The sequence below is a fragment of the Podarcis erhardii genome, assembly GCF_964252035.2.
Source record: "Podarcis erhardii genome assembly, chromosome: 2".
Taxonomy (NCBI): domain Eukaryota; kingdom Metazoa; phylum Chordata; class Lepidosauria; order Squamata; family Lacertidae; genus Podarcis; species Podarcis erhardii.
The window spans coordinates 85,163,472-85,184,025 of NC_138498.1; the positions used below are offsets into that span (position 1 = coordinate 85,163,472).

At 45.2% G+C, this 20,554-nt stretch overlaps 1 protein-coding gene across 1 annotated transcript in view; it reads left to right on the plus strand.

Moving 5' to 3' along the window:
• Nucleotides 1-20,554, plus strand: part of SLC26A6 (solute carrier family 26 member 6) — a 34,323-nt gene that overhangs the window by 8,374 nt on the left and 5,395 nt on the right. Inside the window, exons 3-18 of the mRNA XM_081851003.1 lie at nt 941-1,080; nt 1,911-2,021; nt 3,041-3,216; nt 3,778-3,942; nt 6,544-6,696; nt 8,244-8,326; nt 9,261-9,408; nt 11,074-11,187; nt 12,218-12,295; nt 12,683-12,778; nt 14,298-14,404; nt 15,015-15,084; nt 16,086-16,178; nt 17,589-17,681; nt 18,451-18,537; nt 20,157-20,357. Of these exons, the coding sequence (XP_081707129.1) occupies nt 941-1,080; nt 1,911-2,021; nt 3,041-3,216; nt 3,778-3,942; nt 6,544-6,696; nt 8,244-8,326; nt 9,261-9,408; nt 11,074-11,187; nt 12,218-12,295; nt 12,683-12,778; nt 14,298-14,404; nt 15,015-15,084; nt 16,086-16,178; nt 17,589-17,681; nt 18,451-18,537; nt 20,157-20,357 (1,915 nt within the window). The remainder of the gene's footprint in view (nt 1-940; nt 1,081-1,910; nt 2,022-3,040; nt 3,217-3,777; nt 3,943-6,543; nt 6,697-8,243; nt 8,327-9,260; nt 9,409-11,073; nt 11,188-12,217; nt 12,296-12,682; nt 12,779-14,297; nt 14,405-15,014; nt 15,085-16,085; nt 16,179-17,588; nt 17,682-18,450; nt 18,538-20,156; nt 20,358-20,554) is intronic.

A 20,554-nucleotide genomic window follows, 5' to 3' on the forward strand; every position in this document is an offset into this window, starting at 1 on the left:
ATGCACACCAACCCTGAAAATGGAGGGTGCTGTGCGCTTTTGCTTCTACCACTTTAAAGATATTAATCTTTGGGTTTTAGCCAGTTCCTTCCACCAATTACCAGTCAGAAGGCCTGTGGGAGGGCTTCAAGTCCGGAGCCTCCCCTCCCAAGCCCTGCTGAACTCCTGGCCAAGTCCCTGAACCGAAAGGGGCAGGAACAGCTAGAGACTGTGCTTTGCACATGAGTAGTTTAGCGGTAGGTGGGGCAGTCCCACCTCCTTCATTGCCTCCTTTAGCCTCCACATCTGCCCAAATGTTACAGAAGTGGAATTTGGTCCCTTCTGTCTCTGAAGGAGACACCTGCTGGCTAACAGTCATTGTTAGGCGCTAGTGGTGGTTACTCGTGAGTAACCAGGCAGGACTCCGACCTGTCTTTTACAGGTTTATTGGTGCAAACTATTTACTGTGCAGAACCACAGAGTTCATGTCTGTCTTAGTCACTTGCAGATTCCAGGAGTGGCCCCTTCTGGTTTCTCTCCCAACATAAGAATTTAGACACCCCAAATCTCCACCTCCCCTCCTTACATTTCACCCGTCTGCGCAAGCTGGGCAACGGAAACGGCGCGTCTGCCTTCTGGCCAGCCGGGCTAGATGAGGTGCTTGGGCTCTCAGTATCATCTCTGAGCCCTCTCCTCGCTTGGCTGGCCCCTTCCGCCTCTGCTCCACTGGAAGTGTGGCTTTCCCTACCGCTGGGGAAGAGTCGGAGGCTCTCTGTATCCCCCTGCCTCCCTCCCCTGTTCTAATGACAGTTCCCTGACAGTCATGTTCTTGCAAGAAGAGGCATGGCCAAGATAGAACGGGGTACTTTAGACCTCCCAGTTCTTCCATTGCTGGGCCACAGTGCAATTTGAAGACCAAACTTCCCTCTCAGACATGCCTTTTTGCACTTTTCCCTCACAGATGCTCAGGTTCCACTGCAAAGTCCTTGCTGTTCAAGTTCTTCCCCATCCTGAAATGGCTACCGCGGTACCCAGTCAAGGATTGGCTGCTAGGAGACATCATCTCAGGATTCAGTGTAGGAATCATGCATCTCCCTCAGGGTAAGCTTTCAGGGAGCCAGTCCTCAACCCTTGTACCCCACAAGGCCATTGATGACAGCCCTGACTGTCATCCGTTTCTTCCCCTGTTCTTGGAGAGCAAAGAGCCTCCTTGAGGTTTTGTGGCCCTTCTGTGCTTCATTCTTAAGTGGACAGGTCCTTGTCTGTGTACCTGGCGTTGGGTGTGCCATTGACACCAGATTTTCAAGAGGCCATGCCTTTCTGCTATACTGTGCTGAACTTTCACAAATATTGGAGGAGCTGCCAGATACCAAAACACAACTGGACAGGGAACCCAAATGAAAACATGCTTCCGATTTAAGTTACTGTTGGAAATACGGCCTTGAGGACCTTGGGGAAAACAAAGCTTTGGCTAGAAAAGCTAGATGAGGAGAAGGGGATGTAGGTGAAGGGTGCAGTCTGGAATTTCTGAGACAGACTCGTATTTATTTATCAACCTTATTGCATTTCCATCCCACCTTTTTCTCCAAGGTGGCGTGTATGGGCCCCACCCCTCATTTAAACCCCACCACAATCTTGTGAGGTAGGTGCGGGTGAGGGTCAGAGACCGGCCCAAGGCCACCCAGTGAGCTTCATGGCTGAATGGGGGATTTGAACCCTGCTTCTCCCAGACTCCTAGTCTGACACTGTAACCACTAAACCATGCTGGGAAATAGCAGGAGGCCATGTAAGTTGCCTGTATACATAGGCTTGGTGGGTGGATAAAACTACAGCACGTCTGAGTGGGGTGCCTAGGATACAATGGAGCCTGTGTTCTAAGCAAAGGTACCAAGCAGTGACTGCGTATTAACACCCGCCTTTATTTTGCCTAGGTTTGGCCTATGCGCTTCTAGCAGGGCTGCCTCCCGTCATCGGCTTGTATTCAGCCTTCTATCCTGTCCTGCTGTATTTCTTCTTTGGGACCTCCAGGCACATCTCTGTGGGTGAGCAGGGGATGCTGGGAGAAGAGGCCTTCTGGGATCTGCGCAGGAGTTCAGTTTTTATTGAGAGTTTTAGATTACAATAAAAGCAAAGCAGAGAGGGAAAACAGAAAAGGGAAAGCGTAAAAAAAAAGGAGTAAGAAGAAGAAGATGGAAGAGAATAAGAAAATATAGGAAAATACAAAACCCTCTATCTAGGTTATAGATTTACTCTTCATCCACACCAAAGGAGGTAAGCCATCCCTACATCTCACCTGGGGGCTTCCTCCTCTTCCCCAGCCTCCTAACCTAGGAGATCCTCTCTGCCCTGCCTCTCATCTTCCATCCATCACAGAACATAAATATAGATAAGAGTTAACGAAAAAGAACAGAGTTTAAAAATCATAGCGAAAAAAGATTTTTAAAAGAGATAAGAAGAGAATTTTTTAAAAAAGGAAATAATGACTTCTGATTTTCCACTTGGCAGTTTTGTATACGCATCTTCAAATTAATTTAAGTTGGCTTAATTGCCGCTTGCCCTGCTTCACAAGACTCATTTGCTATCTCGAACCAGGTGACTGGTGAGGTGTAAGGGGACAAGCCCTCTTTGTTCAAAAAGGGCCTTCTCGGTAGTGGCGCCTGCCCTGTGGAACACCCTCCCATCAGATGTCAAGGAAATAAACAACTATCTGACTTTTAGAAGACATCTGAAGGCAGCCCTGTTTTGGGAAGTTTTTAATGTTTGATGGTTTATCACATTATTATTATTATTATTATTATTATTATTATTATTATTATTATTATTATTATTTTATCATCATCATCATCATCAAAATACCCTTAAAGGCAGGAAGATGGGATCTTCTTCTTCTGGCCCTAAATTGTGATCCTTTGGCACCCAATGCAAATCCTGCTATCTTGGTGATGTGGATGGATAAGCAAAGCCAACTGAGCTTGTGACAAAAGAGGACTGGATTCTTGTGGGATGCAAGGTTGGACAGGTAGCTGATCTCTTGGCCCAAGCCTCTGTCTCCTCCTCACAGGCCCATTTGCTATCATCTCTGTGATGATCGGGAGTGTGACAGATTCACTGGAACCAAGCGGAAAGTACATGGAGGCGGTTAACGGTACCAATGTCACCATTGTCAATGAGACTCTGAGGGATGCTGCCAGAGTGGAACTGGTGGGTGCACTCGCCTTCTTGGTTGGCATATTTCAGGTGAGTGGTGGGACCCAAAAGTGTGCATGTTCTCTCTCAACAATAACAAAGGAGGCAGGAATGAATGAATCTGTCAATTATGTCTCAGTTCATCATTTTTACAGCCTTAAGCTCAGTCCAGCCCATTTCCCCATTAGATTGTGATTATTGTAAATATATTTTATAAGCTCACACACAAGGTTGTGTACATTTCCGTGCATATTTCTTCTAGTGTGTTTGGTTTTGTTTGTAATTTTCCCTAATATAATGCACTTTTTCTAGTCCAGCAACATTGTCTAGCTCATTGTCTATCCCTGTTCTAAAGTCTCAGGTTTTTCTCCTGCAACCTGACAGGCTTTTAAATAAGCCTTTATGTTTGGCCCCATCTCACAGGGACAGAACTGGTTGATCTTATGTTCTGTTTTCTGTCCTGGGTCTCTGGCAAGTCGCAGCAGGCTTCATAGCAAGATACCTCTGCAGTACACCCCCAGATCTACTGTGTCCCACAGGAAGATTTCTGGAAGGGAGCTGTGTGTGAGAGACAACATGAGGATCTTATTCTCTCTGCTTTCTTTTTTTTAGATTGCCCTTGGTCTACTTCAGTTTGGGTTTGTGGCCACCTACCTTTCTGAGCCCTTGGTGCGGGGCTACACCACAGCGGCCTCTATCCAAGTGCTGATCTCCCAGCTGAAGTACGTCTTTGGGGTGACTGTGGAGGAGTATGCAGGGCCATTGTCAATAATCTATGTAAGTACAGTTGGGCCCGGGAAAGGGCAGGTTTAGGCTAGAGAGGAGTCGGTGGAGGAGTTTGAAATGTTTTGGAGCTGGAAGCTATCTTAGCAACATGCTAGATATAAAGTCAACATTAAAGTAAAGGTAAAGGGACCCCTGATCATTAGGTCCAGTCGTGGCCGACTCTGGGGTTGTGGTGCTCATCTCGCTTTACTGGCCGAGGGAGCCAACATACAGCTTCCGGGTCATGTGGCCAGCATGACTAAGCCGCTTCTGGCGAACCAGAGCAGCACATGGAAACGCCGTTTACCTTCCCGCCGGAGTGGTACCTATTTATCTACGGAGGCTATTAATATGCATGTTTGTTTGTTGTTGTTTGTTGGGCAGGTTTACCAAACAGCAGCCAGACTGTAGCATTAGAAAAGGAGAGTTAAACCCTCCTCCCCACTTGCTGTGAGGTCCAAACAATAATAGTCTCCAGTGCTTTTTTCTGGGGGGACACAAGGGTACACATACACCCCTAAACGTTTTGTGGATCTTTGTACTTTTGTTCATTTACTATATTTATTTTTCCCAATTTAAACTATAAAATGGTGATTTTCTTGAGTCAAAATGAGAGTACCCTTAAACATTTTTTTAGAAAAAAAGCACTGATTGTCTCCCTGAGGCTGCTACTTGCATTGGGAGGGAAACCCCCAAAGGTACCAATGACTTCTGCCCTTTCTTAACCATGTTCCACGTGACATTTTTATACATGCTTGTTCCTCTAGCTTGTGTGAATGAACTCATCCTCTCATGCGACAGAGAGGTTCAGAAAACACAATCTAAACCCCTGGAAGCCACACGAGGGAAGGCAGTGGCCTCCTCCTGATGTCACAGGGCTGTGTTTGCTGGGACAAGGACGGAGCAGGGCAAGGGAGGGTGAGGTCAGGAGAGCAGCAGGTTGGCCTCCACTGCCCTGGAGCTACCCCAGCCTCAGAGCCACCTTGCTCTGCCCATCCCATCATAGCAAGCGCAGTGCCACAGCTTCCAAGAGGATGCCAGTGCCTTCCCTTGTGTGGCTTCCAGGGATTCGGATCATGTTTTCTGAATCACTAAGTATGTCTGGCAGGTGTAATAAATCCCAATATAAAAATCCCATGCTATTTTAAGCATACACAAATCCATACATGCCAAATGCACCTGTTTCCCATTTTCTGGTACTCAGCTTTGGTAAATCACTACCCCAGTTATATCTCCGCTTTGCCTCTTTTAGGAGGATTTTGGATGCTTTATTTTATTTTACTTTTTGAAAACGTTATTGGTGTGAGCATGCATACTGCAGAAGAGCTCTCCCCACCCCACCATCACCACCAGCTCCCCATAACTCCCTATAAAGACTGTAAATGTTACTGAAAACGTTTGTGGCGCAGTGGTTCTATAAAAAGCACACTTAGATTCACTGTGAGATTAAAAATTCTTAAGCCTTGAAGGAAGGAAGCTGTTGTGGACTGTTTACTAATAAATAGCTTTGCTTCCATAGTCAGGGCAGGACAGCCTAAATGAATACTACAGTCAGAGAAGAATCAAGGAAGGCCAGAGAGGGGTCAGACAGAGAGGGCTCCTCCACAATTCTGCTTGTCCAGCACCCAGAAAGTTCAGGTCCAAGCAATTTTCCGCTTGTCCTGAGCTTCCTTGGCACTGGTCTGAGCAGTTTTGCTTTGCCCCACAGCTTTCCCCTGAGAAACATGATCTTTACTGCTGAATCGAAACAAATGGCAATCTATGGATTGGTCTGATTCAGCAGTAAACTGCAGGTTTTCTTGGGGGGAAGTGGCAGTAGGGAGGTGAGGTGTGGACAAGGCCTTGGTATCGGAATGGGGGTAAAACATGAAACATCCCTATTTTCTCCTGCAGAATGTTGATGCTGTCAGCAGATTGCCACTGACAATGGTTGCAAAGTGTGCCCACAGCAGAGAAAGTCTCATGGAAACGTAATTTACAGCAAAGATCAACTGGGGATTGAGGAGAATCACTTCACTTTAAGGGACAGGTGTCGGCTCCTTTGTTTTCTTTTGTCTGCAGTCGTTTAATACTCCTCCTTTCCGCCCCAATGGACCCACAGCAAGGCATATAAAAGATTTTGGAATACTAAAACTGTTCCTCTGTTGGCTTTTATGCATGCCACACTACGAAGAATAACCGCCATTGATCGCAGGCGTGGCTCTTTTTATTGCTGTTGCTTGGTGTTTTTCCTTGCAAATATATATTTTTATTCTTTAAAGATGGGATCTAAACAATAAACAATTATTCAAATCAATTGAAATATAAGGAGGAGGACAAACCAAGAAAGCAGCATAAAAAATGGAAACCCCCACAATAAAAGAGATCAGCATGTGTGTATCAAAGGAGGGTCATTAAAATTCCAGGAGTCTTGACACTAAGCCATGGTTTGAGGCACAGCAGAAATGGTGGTATCTTTAAGAAATATGGTTTGTTTACACATATTTATCCCCAAGTTTAGGTGAAGGGAGTGCAGAACATTACACTGCATTGGGCTCTCTGGTTGTTCCTCTCATGTTTCCTCCATGCTCATTCTTTCACAATTACTTCTCCTGCTTTGTGCCTCCCCTACAGACCTTTTTGGAAGTTTGCTCAAAATTGCCAAATACCAATGTGGGCACCTTGGTCACTTCTCTGGTCGCCATGGTTTCGATCCTGCTTGTGAAGCTGCTCAATGACAAAATTGGCAAGAAGCTTCCGATCCCAATCCCCATCGAGCTTCTCACGGTAATTTATTCTCTGTATTTCTAGGATTCCTACCCTGTCCCTCTTTTTTTTTAGAAAAATAAAAATAAAAAAAGCATGGTGGGCTCACAAACAGTAAATTAGCAAGAAACAACATTGTTAGAACTTTCCGGAAAAATGAATGGGATTTATTTAATCATGTTTAACAATTATAAGGAAGACTAACAAACTAAAACAACAAAATGGCAGGAGCTAAGTTCTTATTAAAAAGCAGTATTTTAATAAGGACCACTGAAATGAAAGCACTTTTTGCTGCTTAGCCAGAAGTGAGTAACACGGGCCAGGCATATCTCTCTTCGGAGGTGGCTCTAGGTTTGGGGGCTGCAACCGAAAAGGCTGTGTCTGAAGTAGCTGCACCTAACCTGGTGCCATCCAGATGTTTTGGACTACAACTCCCAACAGCCTCAGCCTGCTGATGAGAGTGGGAGTCCAAAACATCTGGAGGGTACCAGGTTGGGGGGATCCAAAGCACCTACCTGCTCTGCATCCAGTGGTTGAGCAACCCAGGGAATCATCTGCAATGGAAGATGACAACCTGAAAGCCATGCTACTGGACCTTTAACATGGAGTAGTTCTTCTCTGGAATTGACTCTGCAGTGCTTTCTCTCCTTTATATAGCACAGTGCAGGTTAGTTAAATGGGCAAAATTGTCTTGATCTCCCCCATATTTTGGGAGGCTCTACTCAGTAGTTTTGATTGTGTTTATCCATTATGGAATTATCCATTATGGAAAGTCAAGGCAGATTAGTCTAGTCTGGATCAGCTTCATTCTACAAACATGGGTGCAGCTGGAGGGGACAGGGGGGCAGCTGCCCCCCTTGATCAAGTAAAACAATAGAAATACTTAACTAACTAACCGACCGACCAACTAATCTGACCCCCTTAACAAAAGTCCTGCCTCCCCTAAAAAATATGCTACAAACATTTAGCTTTCACTAGACCAGAGCATCCCATCTACCTCTGGGTGGGAATTGCTCATCTTTACTCATGGATCTGCCAATAGGAGTTGACTTGTGACCTTTGGATATCAGAAACGAGAAGCAGAAGAGATGACAGTTCTTAAGATCATTCATATTTGTACAAAACCAGAATACTGCATAGTCAAATCACACTGGCCTTATATATACAGTATATACATATATTTCTTCTGATTCCTCACATTTGCACAAACTCAGAAGAATGCACAGGCAAGTTTACCACTGCCTGACTATGATTTTGCACACTTATTGGGTGGGGATTTTTTTTAAGGCATGCACAAAGCTGCCTGCACAAATGTCCTGTTGGTCCCTACTAGGCATAATAGAATCAGCAAATTAGAAGGCAAGGACAAATACAAAAGGGAATGGCTACTGGCATGAATGAGAAAGATCAAAGTTGATCATTTGAATCCTTTGATTTGAATTTGAATTCAAATGCATGTGAGTGTGGACTATTCTGGTCGAATTTGGATGGGGGGGGAAGTGGATGAACATATAAACAATGCTCAGATGTGGTCAAGTCCTTCCTCTCACCTTGCCACCTGTTTTCAGATTATTATATCCACAGTGATCTCCTACTTTGCCAAGCTGAATGAAAATTTTGGGATTAGCATCGTGGGTGAAATCCCCAGCGGGTGAGTCACTCTGGCTGTTTCCCATAACCACCTTAGGACATGCAATTTTTCTCCTCCTGGGTGTTGATGGGGAGATGAAGCTCTCTTGCTGGCTCTGCTGTTTTCAGAAGTTTAGGTGGTAGTGTCCTGGGAGAGGGAATTTGGAGTCTCTCCTGGCAGAGAGATGCATCTTCACTTTATAGCTACAATTGTTTGCTAAAAGATACACCTGTTTTCCCTGGCCTTTGACAGCTGGAAAATATTTTTTAGACCTACTCCAATACTGTAATTTATGGTGCTGTCGTTTTAAATATTTGTTGGCTTTCTTGTTTGTTTTAAGAGGATATTAATTTTGTAACCCACTCTGGGACCTCATGGTGAAAATGTATAATAAGGGTTCATCCAGACTTTCACTTGATCATGTTGTGCACTGGTTAATTTATCTGGGTCTGAGAGCTTGCAAAAAGCTGTTATTACCCATTTGGGCTCACATAGTTTGAAATCAAACCATGCAGGCACAGACATGGGCCTCAAAGTGCTTTGGAAGGGGCTTCACAAGAGGTGACAATTGGCAGGTCTTGTGAAGCCCTGTGCAATGGGCTTTGCAGGCACTTCCCATCAGCTGATCAGTGGCACCTGCAAAACACAATTTGGCTGAGCTAAACCTTTTCCTGCCCCACTCCTGACGCCAAATATATGACATTAGATGCAAGGGTATGGCTTGGCCAAAATGACCTCTCGGGCCAGATGGGGGAGGCCTGTTAGCCCATGATGCAGAGGTTCCTCACCCCTGGGCCCCAGGAAACTAAACTGCCTTTCCTGCCCCCTCAACCCACACCCATCTCCAGGTAGAGAAGAACTGCTCAGGGAGGCATTAAGCTTTTCCTCACTCACCTTGCCTTGTGTTGTCTGTGGACCAGAAGTGCCTCACTGCGTCTGTGTTTCCTTATTGCAGGATGAGACCCCCTCAGGCCCCCAAAGTACACTATTTTGAGAAGGTGGTAGGAAATGCCTTTGCCATCGCAATGGTTAGCTACGTTATTGCTATCTCGCTCGGCAAGATCTTTGCTCTCAAGCATGGCTACAAAGTAGACAGCAACCAGGTAAGGAGGCTCTGGTCGTTATCTGGCTCCCTGGTTTTCATTACTTTCACCTTTACCCTGTCGCTGCTTTGTGTTCTCTGCCTTTGCTTCTGTTATGTATTTCCTGGAGAGGGGTGGAGGAAGCGGGCACTGTAGAGCTGTGAAGAACGGTGGCGACTCGGTGGTGAGAGCGCTTCAGGAGAACCTTCTTCCTGAGGGTTTGCTGAGTACAGGTGTTGCTTCACATGTGGCTTATCTTGCATTTTCAGGATATGATTATCAGGAATTCATGACTAAGGTAATAAGCTGAAACTGATTTATGACCAGCATTCTGCTGAGTCAGTATGAGTCAGTACAACTGATAAGTTCAGCCAGTGAAGTACAGTGGTGCCCCGCAAGACGAACGCCTCGCAAGACGGAAAACCCGCTAGACGAAAGGGTTTTCCGTTTTGGAGGCGCTTCGCTAAACGAATTTCCCTATGGGGTTGCTTCGCAAGACAAAAAAATATTGCGAGTTCCCGCGGTTTTTTTCCGCTCCCCCCCCCCTTTCCTAAGCCGCTAAGCCGCTTATCAGCTGTTCTGCTGATAAGCCGCTTCTCAGCTGATTGCTAAAAGCCGCTAGACTGCTGATAGTGCTAATCCGCTAAGCTGTCAATGGGCTTGCTTCGCAAGACGAAAAAACCGCTAGACGAAGAGAATCACGGAACGGATTCTTTTCGTCTTGCGAGACACCACTGTAATGTGGTTTTGAGCGATTGGATCATTGGACTTCCCTTTGTGTTGGCTAGGATTATTGCATTACTTACTTGCATTGCTTACTTTACTTACTTCAGACTTACATTGTTGCTTACATTACTTGCTTCAGACACAAACCTTCATTTATTATGGACTGGCTTTTCTTTCTGTCTTGTCCTACACTGGTCTTCAACTGGCAGGTTAGGACCCGCTAATGGGTCGCAGCCTGATCCTAGGTGGGCTGCAGCAGGAGACATGTTACCATGCAAATATATGGCAAATGGTTAAGAAATGGGTCTCCTAATGCGAGTTTGGGTTGAAAGTGAGGCCTGAGTCTCACTGAGCTTGAAAGCTACTGTTGTGCTACAATATTGTTATTGCATTTGCATGACACATTTTCTTTGTGTCAGATGTGGATTGATCTGTAGGTGCTTCCTTCTGCAAGAAGTTGGGCTCCCTGACCCATCTTATCATCTGTTTTAATTTACCGTTGGATAGTTGAGTACTTATGATACAAGTGGGCCTTCCGTTTTGGGAGCATCCATATATTCTGCCTGTCAGTCCCAGGTTGGCCATTTATACACCACCAAAGGTGAGGAAACCAAAGAAAAGACCACACAGGCCGCAGGTGTGCATAAAATTTGCAGATCTTAAACTATATGCATAGATGCACACTTAAAAATGATTGTATTAATTTTGGACAGAAATGCAGCATATCCCATGACCTGTGTGCCTGCTCAGTCTCCGGTCCAGGTGCTGTTGACGGGCATCTTCAAGGCCTGTGTTTGGTCCTTGATCTTTAAATTGGCTTTGGGCCAGGCAGCCCTTAAAAGAGCAGGCTGCACAATAGGAACATCCTAGTCAATCCTTATGAGTTTCGCTGTGTAATGTGAAACTGGACCACGGAGCCACACAGACTCTCAGCCCTTTTCCATGGTATGTCTCTTGCAGGAGCTGATAGCCTTGGGGCTCAGTAACTTCGTGGGCAGTTTTTTCCAATGTTACAGCATCAGCTGCTCCATGTCCCGCTCCCTTGTGCAGGAGAGCACTGGAGGCAACAGCCAGGTACGTCCCCAATGTAAGATGTCATCTTTTTTCTGGTAGGAGCAGGTAGCAGTTTCTAAATCTAGCTGATGAGCATTGGAGCCCGGGTTGCAGAGAGAGCTCACTTGGAGCTAATGGAACAGCATCCTGGGCTAAGTTAGGTAACTAGGATTTGCCGTCCCTCTCTTGCGTCAAATGCCTAGTTCAAATCTCCTTCTCCCTGCCATTATTTTCACAGAACATAGAACACAAATGACTTGATGTGCTGAGGATGGTTTGGCTATCCATTCACAGGGAACCGTATCCAGTCTGAGGGCAAGGCATGAGCCTAGGGGTGCCTCCAGACCATGGGTAGGGGAACTAAGGCCCAGGGGCCAGATGCGGCCCAATCACCTTCTAAATCTGGCCCGCGGATGGTCTGGGAATCAGCGTGTTTTTACATGAGCAGAATGTGTGCTTTTATTTAAAATGCATCTCTGGGTTATTTATGGGGCATAGGAATTTGTTCATATAGTCCGGCCCCCCACAAGGTCTAAGGGACAGTGAACTGGCCCCCTGCTGAAAAGGTTTGCTGACCCCTGCTCCAGACTGTCAAGTGTTTTTCAGGAGGGATTCGAGGACCTTCTGAGAAACATGGCTTTGCACAATTAAAGTGGGTTAAAGTGCTCTCTCACTCCAGTGCAACAATGCCCCCCTTTTTTAAAAAAAGAAGAAGGAGAAGTCTTTTTCCAGATTGGAAAAGCAAGGGGGAAATGCACTGGATGAATGATTCATGGGAACGGGGTATAAGCACCCTGCAAGCAAATCAGGATGAATGCTCAGTAAAGACCAGGCATAGTCTAACCTCCATGTCAGCTTTGTGCAATCAAAACAGGAGGAATGTTCGATAAGTCTGGGGGAGCTCTAGGTTTTTCACAAGGAAAACGAATGGAATGTTGTCAGTAGTTTAAAAAAAGGGAGGGTGTATGTGTGTGCATTGGGGGGGGGGTTCCTTGCCCTTTTCTACTCCAACCAGCCTTGCACTTACTCATCTCTATGCTCTCCTCTGCAGGTGGCTGCCCTGGTCTCCTGTCTCATCCTCCTAGTGACCATTTTGAAGATTGGGGCACTTTTTGAACAGCTGCCCAAGGTACATTAAACAAACTTAGTGCTCTCAGTTTTTGGCTACAATCCTAAACACGCGGGAATAAGCTCAACAGGACTTATTTCTGTGTGAACATGTTTGTTTCATTTTACCTGTTGGTGGGATTTACTATTGGGGCAGGCGGTGTCTTTATATGTGCCAGCGCCATATGTATCTAGCTTGTGAAAGACAACAGCAGCAGAGGGGCACATAGAATATCAAAGAAAACTATCATTTACACGCAAGACTAAACAGCCACATCTCCCTTTGAAGACTTCACAACTATGCAATAAAAGTCTCTTTAAACTGAGGCTTTTCTGTTGTTTTCTGTGTTGTGGGTGTTATGATACTCACTGTTCTCTATTATATCTTTGCAATTTCCTTGTTCCTCAGGCCATTTTAGCTTCTATCATTATTGTCAACCTGAAGGGCATGTTCAAGCAGTTTAGAGATATCCGTATGCTTTGGAGATCCAACGTTACTGACCTGGTAAGGAAGAAAAGAGGAGCTCCATAGAAATAAGGGGAAGTCTGTTCACCTGCTAGCCTGCTGTGGCCCTGCTTTGACACTGCTGAGCCACACAATCAGCACGATCACGCAGTGCAGTTCTTGCTAAACTCCAGAACAGCAAACCAGAGGTCTCTCTAGCAGACACCTGGAAAAATATGTGGAACCAAACTGGTCCTCCCTAACTAAAACATACAGGATTGCATGTTTGAATGCTTCCCCTCAGGAGTGGGGGTTTGGGGAATTCCTGCACATAGAACCCTTGAGTCATGAAGAAATCTCAGTGCTAGAGTTTTTATCCCAAACATTCTAGTTTTCTATGTGCCAGAATGTTTCTGTTGTTGTTGTTTTACTCAGAAATGAAAGTAGGGGCAGCATTCAAATATGTATTTCCTGCAGATCTCACTTGCAAATAATTTATATTTATTGAAGTATTTTCCAGACCCCTGCTGTGTGTCTGGCTTCGTTACCCCAGCGACTGTTTTGCCTGCTGCTCCTGGCACATGGCATAAATGTTGGCAACTGCAGCTGAGAGGCTTGGGCACGTTGCAAACTTTGCAGTGAAGTACAGAAAGCTCTGCTTACATGATCAAAGCAACAGCCTTCACAAAGGCTACCATGCGTCCCGCGGTGTATCCAGGATCCATGCTTCCTTGCATCTCCTGGTACATGCAGGAACAGCACATCCCTGGATGATTCCATGCATGCTCTTTAAAATTGCTGGCTTAAAGCTATTGTTTTAGCTCTGCTTTAGTTTTTAGGCTATCTTTCATATTTTGTTTGCATTGCACTATTTTATGCTGCCTTGTGTACTTCAGTAAAGAGTAACAGGTAAAGGGAGCCCTGACCATTAGGTCCAGTCATGGCCAACTCTGGGGTTGCGGCGCTTATCTCGCTTTACTGGCCGAGGGAACCGGCGTACAGTTGTGGCCAGCATGACTAAGCCGCTTCTGGCGAACCAGAGCAGCGCACGGAAACGCCGTTTACCTTCCTGCCAGAGCAATACCTATTTATCTACTTGCACTTTGACGTGCTTTCGAACTGCTAGGTTGGCAGGAGATGGGACTGAGCAACAGGAGCTCACCCCATCACAGGGATTCAAACCGCCGACCTTCTGATCGGCAAGTCCTAGGCTCTGTGGTTTAACCCACAGCACCACCCACATCCCTTCAGTAAAGAGACAGGGGTATAAATATAATAATAATGCATAGGAGCACCCAGGGGCTCCACAGTAGCCTGCACAATGTATATTAGCCACCCTCTGCTACCCACTGGATAACTCTGCAGTTGCCATGGAGGCAACAGACCTCTGTGTCATTGCCTTGAAGTTTCTGAACAGTCCCAATGGCTTGGTGCAGCAGGGAACAGTTGTAGATCAGGACAGACAGTTGCATAATTCAGCAAGTTTTCCTTAAGTCTTCTGTTGATATTTGGGGGCAATTGTACTTACACTTTCTCTATTGTTTCTCTCTCCCTCTCTCTCCCCTCCCACGCTCTGCAGCTGATCTGGGTTGTAACCTTTATAGCTACTATTGTGTTGAATCTTGACATGGGGCTGGGGGTTGCTGTTGCCTTTTCACTTCTCACCGTAATCTTCCGGACCCAGATGTGAGTATTCCTTGGCCTGCAAAGGAGAGGGGGAGGTGGGCTTGGGAATGGCCCTTTGCCAGGTAGCAGAAAAATGGTAGCATTCTGGTGCCACCTCCTGGTGCCACTCAGTTAAAATGTCAGAGCTGAGCCAGGAACCCAGAAGATCAAGCCAGGAACCAGAGCCAAAGCAGAGAGCAAGCCATAGCCAGGAAAGATGTATCGTTACCAGTAGTTTTAGCCTGAACAGAAGCACTTCATAGCCCTTCTTCTTAAGGACAGCCAGTGGCCAGACATTTGGGAAGAAATAAATATTAAAGGAACTACTGGAAGGAATTTTTTTATTTTGTTTTAAAGGAACTGTGTTAGTCTTTGGCATTCATCAGTGCAGCTGTCTGTAATGATGAAAGTGTGGTAATGTCTGACCAATGTGTTCACCTCCCAGGGAGATACTTCTAGCCAGAACTGACACTTATCATAATTTCAGACTGGTGTATTGAACAAGTTCCAACTTTCACCCATATGAATTTGGCAACTTCTCCATCAACATAAAATTCCAGGTGTCATGAAGTTGTTGCTAAGTAGACTGAACAGAGTCTTTGCTAATCCCTCTTTTTCCATCTTCTCTAAGGCCCCATTATTCCATTTTAGGACAAGTGCCCACAACTGATGTTTACAGAGATGTAGCTGAATATCAAAAGGTAAAGTACATTTGGAAAATGACTCGGGGAGATGACTATGGAGGGGCTATATAGAAAATGGCATGTGTGCTTTGAAAAACAAAGCACTGTGCTTCCTCTTGGACCAAAGCAAACATGAACGGGAAGAGCCAGGAAGATGTGCATGCCTAATGGAGGGCTGGGATGAGACAATCCCAAGATGCAGAAGGGTTTATCCTTCTCAAGCCCTTTTGCTCACATCTTACTAGGAGCAACCTCTGTTCAACCACAAAGCATTTCACCAAGTGCTGTCTCGAATCCAGATTTCTAGCCACAGAAATCACATGCCCCATAAAAAAGCCTAGCCTTTGTTTGTTTGTTTGTTTGTTTGTTTGTTTGTTTATCAAATACTTATTCCACCTGTTAGGAGGTCCTACACATGAGTAGGCATCCAACAGAGACACATGCCCGACGGGCATGTTCTCTCCCTCCTGGTCGGTCATTCTGGAGCTTTGAAAGCTTTCTCCAGCCTGAACATCACAGTGATTGATGCCTTGCAGGCATCAGCACACTTCAGGATCAGCAGAGTCTTGGCAGTCAGCGTAACAGACCCAGTAGCGCAGCATTTCGGCTAAACTACTTTATTTACATATAATACATTCGGAGCATTCTAACTCAGCTCCTTCTTCATCAGCATCAAACAGCAAAGAGAAAGAGACAAAGGAACAAATGTCCTACATCACAGAAACACAGTAATACAAACATCCTGTCTCCGTCACTTCCCCCTATGTGGAATGAAAACATACACCATCATGTGATAAAACCAATCCCATGACTGCAACACGGGGCAAGAATCCTAACAAGAAGCACAGGAGATCAACTTTCTGCTTTATTTTCACAACACCACTTTGAGGGATGTTATATTGTAATTTGTCCACAGCGAGCTGGTGAGCTTTGTGGCTGAGTGGGGATCTGAACAAAAGTCTCCCTAGGTTCAAGCTACTGTGACACCATACTAACTCCTTGTTTTGTTCTGTTTCTAGGCTGAGGAGATCCCAGGCGTGAAGATTTTCCGCTCCTCTGCTACGATCTATTTTGCTAATGCTGACTTGTATGCAGAAGCCCTAAAGAAGAAGGTGAGGAGGGTTCAGAAGATGTCCCTCATATTTCTTGGGGAGGCAGAGGCTTTCCATGCTGACCAAATGGCTGACCAAATGGCTTTGGACTGTATTCCGCTTAGAGGGAAAAGACAAACAAATGCAACAGAGTCTCTATTCCCACAGTACTCTTAGTCCTCTCTGCTCCGATTTGATATAGAAAGGAAAGCCATAGACTGAAGCCCTGTTTAGTCATTCTTCAGCCCCACCATAATCAGCATGCAAAGGCCACCAGGGTGTGTGTGTGTGTGTGTGTGTGTGTGTGTGTGAATGGGTCTTATTTAAGGGTTGCTGCTGGGTGGGACAGCTATAAGATTTTTGTTTTGGAGAACAGTGTTGTTGTTTTTCATTTTGTTTTGCTGCTGTTTGGATTATGTTCTTATATTCCTGTTGCTGGGCCTTTATATTAACTATTTGCGGGTTCTTTAATCTTAATATATATTCACTAGCATGAGCCCATGTTGATTAGCCTATTAATATTTGTGTGACAGTTTAATTTTTGTTAGACGTAGCTGCTCAAGCAACATTTCAAGATAATTCACTGTTTTATTATGTACACTTTTCCAATATTGTGATCTGATTTGAGCATCATTTGCCATGGAAAAGGGGCATACAATTAAACTCACAGCGATGGTGCCTAAAAGATATTAGCATAGTTAGCAGACAAACTATCCTGGGGAGGGAATTCCACAAGTGAGATACCTGAGCCAAATAGACCCCCTATGACAATAGCTGATGGAGGGCACTGGAGGAAGATCTTAGTGTTTGGGAAGGTTGATACAGGAGAAAAGAAGTTCTCTCAGACATCTGAATCCTAAGCCAGGATGGGCTTTAAAGGTAAGCACCAGTGCTTTGAATTGTGCTTGGAAACAGATTGGAAGTCAGTGGAGTCCTTTAAGAACTGTCAATACATGTTTCCCAAAGTTTTGGTCCCAACCAGTAGCTTAGCAGCCATCTTTTGACCTAATGCAGCTTCCATGCAGTCTTCAAAGCCAGCCCTATGTACAACACATCACACTGGAGGTTATCAGAGTGTAAATAGCTGTAGTCTGCTTCTCCCTATCTTGGAAGGGGCACAACAGTTGCACTGGTCTCAGCAAGATTCTTCATGCCACTGTCAATGCTTGGTCCTCTGACAATAGAGCAGGATGAATTGGCAGCACCTAAATTACTCACCTGATCCATTACCTGAGGCCACTTGGGCCTCATTTGCAGAAGTCAAACAGAATTCATAGTATGAAAGAGGCTCATAGACCATGGCTATGGGTATCACTATATAACACGTACAAGGAGCACATAGGAAGCAAGCAAATAGGCTAGAGTTATCTATACCTTGCTAAAACCAATACCTTGCTAAAACTGGTACATAAATATATATCTCTTTTTCAGTGTGGCTTTGATGTGGACCGTCTTGTTGAAAAGAAGAAAAAAGCCCTAAAGAAGAAGCAGAAGAAAGACAAGAAGGAAGCCAAGAAGGCAAAGGTGGACCATTTTCTTCTAAATTACTAATTAGTGTGTTTCCATGAAGTTTATTGTGTGTGTAGTTAATTCATAAATAATTTGAGGCAAGAAGGAAAGGCGGCTAAATCATTGTTTTCATGTGGGGACCTGTTCACACATGACACTAAGCACACTTTCACTAAAAGGACCTTTGGTGTTTTGTAAATACTTGCAGATTTTGTTAATACAGCCTAATCCAGCCATGTTTTAACTCGGGGAAAGTTAGACTGTTGCCCTTCAGATGCTGTTGGACTACAACTCCCATCATTCCCAACCACTGGCCATGCTGGTTGGAGCTGATGAGGACTGGAGTCCTCCAGTATCTGGAGGTTCACAGGATAGTTACCCCATTTTCAACCTGAAGTGAGATCCATTTAGGTGGGGAATCTTTTTCAGTACAAGGGCCATATTCCATTTTGGCAACCTTACAGTGGTCACAAACCAGAGGTCAGCAGGGCCAGAGGCAAAAGTGGCCAGAGCAATGACCAGTAGAGTGGGTCTGGTTTCTACACATGCTCACACGCCTTGTTCTATCGTGTATGTCATAGTTCAAGGACATCTTCCAGCCACAAGGGCACAGGGTTTGAAGCTTTCTATAGAAGCTCAAACCAGAAGATGTAACTTCTCTGTTCCTTCTGCCCTGCTGTTCTTTGTCCCAGAAGTAATTTATGGAGGTTCTCAAAATGTCACATGGAGACACAATTGCTTTGAGTTCACTCGGACTTCTGTTCTGCTCTTGTTTTGGTAACAGAAAATGGCTTCTCAGATCAAAACGGTGTGTGACTCTGGGAGCAACAACCTGGCCTTTGTGAATATAGATATGGAGGCAAGGCCACAGGTATTTATCAATCTGGGCATGAAAGAAAGTTGTGGTCAACATTTCCAGGAGCAGGCATTTAACATGATCATATGAGTAAAACCCATATGATGATGATGATGATGATGTTTGGTACCATGGGGAACAATCTGGATTTGTTGTCTCAGGCACCAAAATGTGTTGGTCTGTCTCCGAGTAGACTTGCCGCAAACCTTCATACTGTTGATGAAGTGACTCCTCACCAGAGCTGCTAGAAAAGCTGTGGCACAAAGAGAGGGTTGCAAAACACAAAGTGACCAGGGCTTTCTGGTTGCAATCAGTTCTATGCCTCTTCTTCACTGAGGAGCTTCCCCACTGCAAGGACTGTCCACACACCTTCCCATTGGCCTGGTTCGCATGTCATACAAAGTCAAACCATGGCTTAGTGGAAATGTGCTGGCTCCCAGAGAAGAGGCTGTGGCTTTTTTGCTCCTCTCCTGTCACTCTGCTGCTCTGCTATGCCCTGATTTGGCTTAATGTGTCATGTGAACCTAGTCTTGTGAGTTAGCGCTCTCCAGGCTGACCACAAGTTATAACCAAGGTTTGTTTTGAACTACAAGCCTGGGTTCTGACAACATGTTAAGTGAAATCATGGCTTCACTCAGCACAGCAACGGAACAATCAATGAGGAGCCCAGCAGCTGCAGTTTCCTCCCGGGAGCCCACGAGATCCTGCAATGCCATGACTTGGCTTGGCATTTTTTCTTTTAGCCAATCTTAAATTGATTGTAATAAATGGAATAAACCCAAAACAATATGAGATACAAAATATCTGATAGGCTGCCTACCTGTGCAAAGAAACATCCCAAAGATGTCAGAGTCCAGTATATTATGAGGGAGATGGAAACCACCTTTCGGTGCCAGATTTAGGACACTGCGGGCCGTTCCCTTGCACAGGGCTCCAAGCCAAGGGGGAGCAAAATTGAGATGATCCATAATTGAGATGATCCATTCGGGGGGTGCCAAATTTGGGGCATATTAAAAAAGATTAGCAAAGTCCACCCCTGCTCCTTTTCCAAAAGGGCTGTTCTTGCGGCTGCAGCTCTCCGTACATCTTCTGAATAGAGATGGGTGAATCTGCCAGTTTTGGTTTCTCTTAGTTCCTCATTTCCCCAATCTTAACTTCAATTCTCCACATTCCCACATCAGTTTGTGATTATTTTTTAAGTCCTTATGAAAATTCAGCAGCATTTCAGTTCAAACTTCTAATATACGCATTTTTTATGCAATTTTGCCATATATGCAGATTTTATGCAAAGCATATTTTCCCTTAATATGAATCACTTTTGTCTTATTAGTACAAGTGTGCTAGCATATGTATTTTTAGGCATGCTTTACTGCGGTATGTGCATTCTTGTGCACGTTGCTTGACTAAAGAAGTGCACTGCGAAATTTGCAGAAGTGTGAATTTCCAAGGGTGGTTGTGTTTTGTTTCATGTAGTGTTTTTGGAATGTGCAAATTAAATGCGAAATGAATTGAATTTCTCACCCACCCTTAGTGTTGCTGAGACACCCTATGAGCAGAGCCAACCTGAGAAAACCCTATGGCCAGAACACTGTTTCATGTTGGGGGAAAATACTGTGATTTTTCTTTCCTCACAGGAGCAGGGCGATGACACAGCAGCCACTGCTGCTAATGGAAGTGTGACTGACTTGGCCCCCCAAAACCAGAGCCAGCCGCAACCTTCTGGCAAACCCACTTTGCATTCCCTGGGACTGAAGAAGCCTCCTCTTCACTCGCTCATCCTGGACCTCACCCCTGTCAACTTTGTGGACACCGTCTGCATAAAGACCTTTAAAAACGTAAGGAGGGGACAACCACCAGAAGAGGGACACCCGTCATGAGAGAGTTGTTCTGTGTGCAGCCAAATCTAAAAGGCAAATTGCCTCATGAGGAAGACCTCTGGAAAGGGGGGGGGGGGTTCAGATGGCCTGAGGTGTTTGACTGCCAGCTAGATGACTCAGAGCCAAACTCCATTTGAGGTTAAATGCAGCTTTGC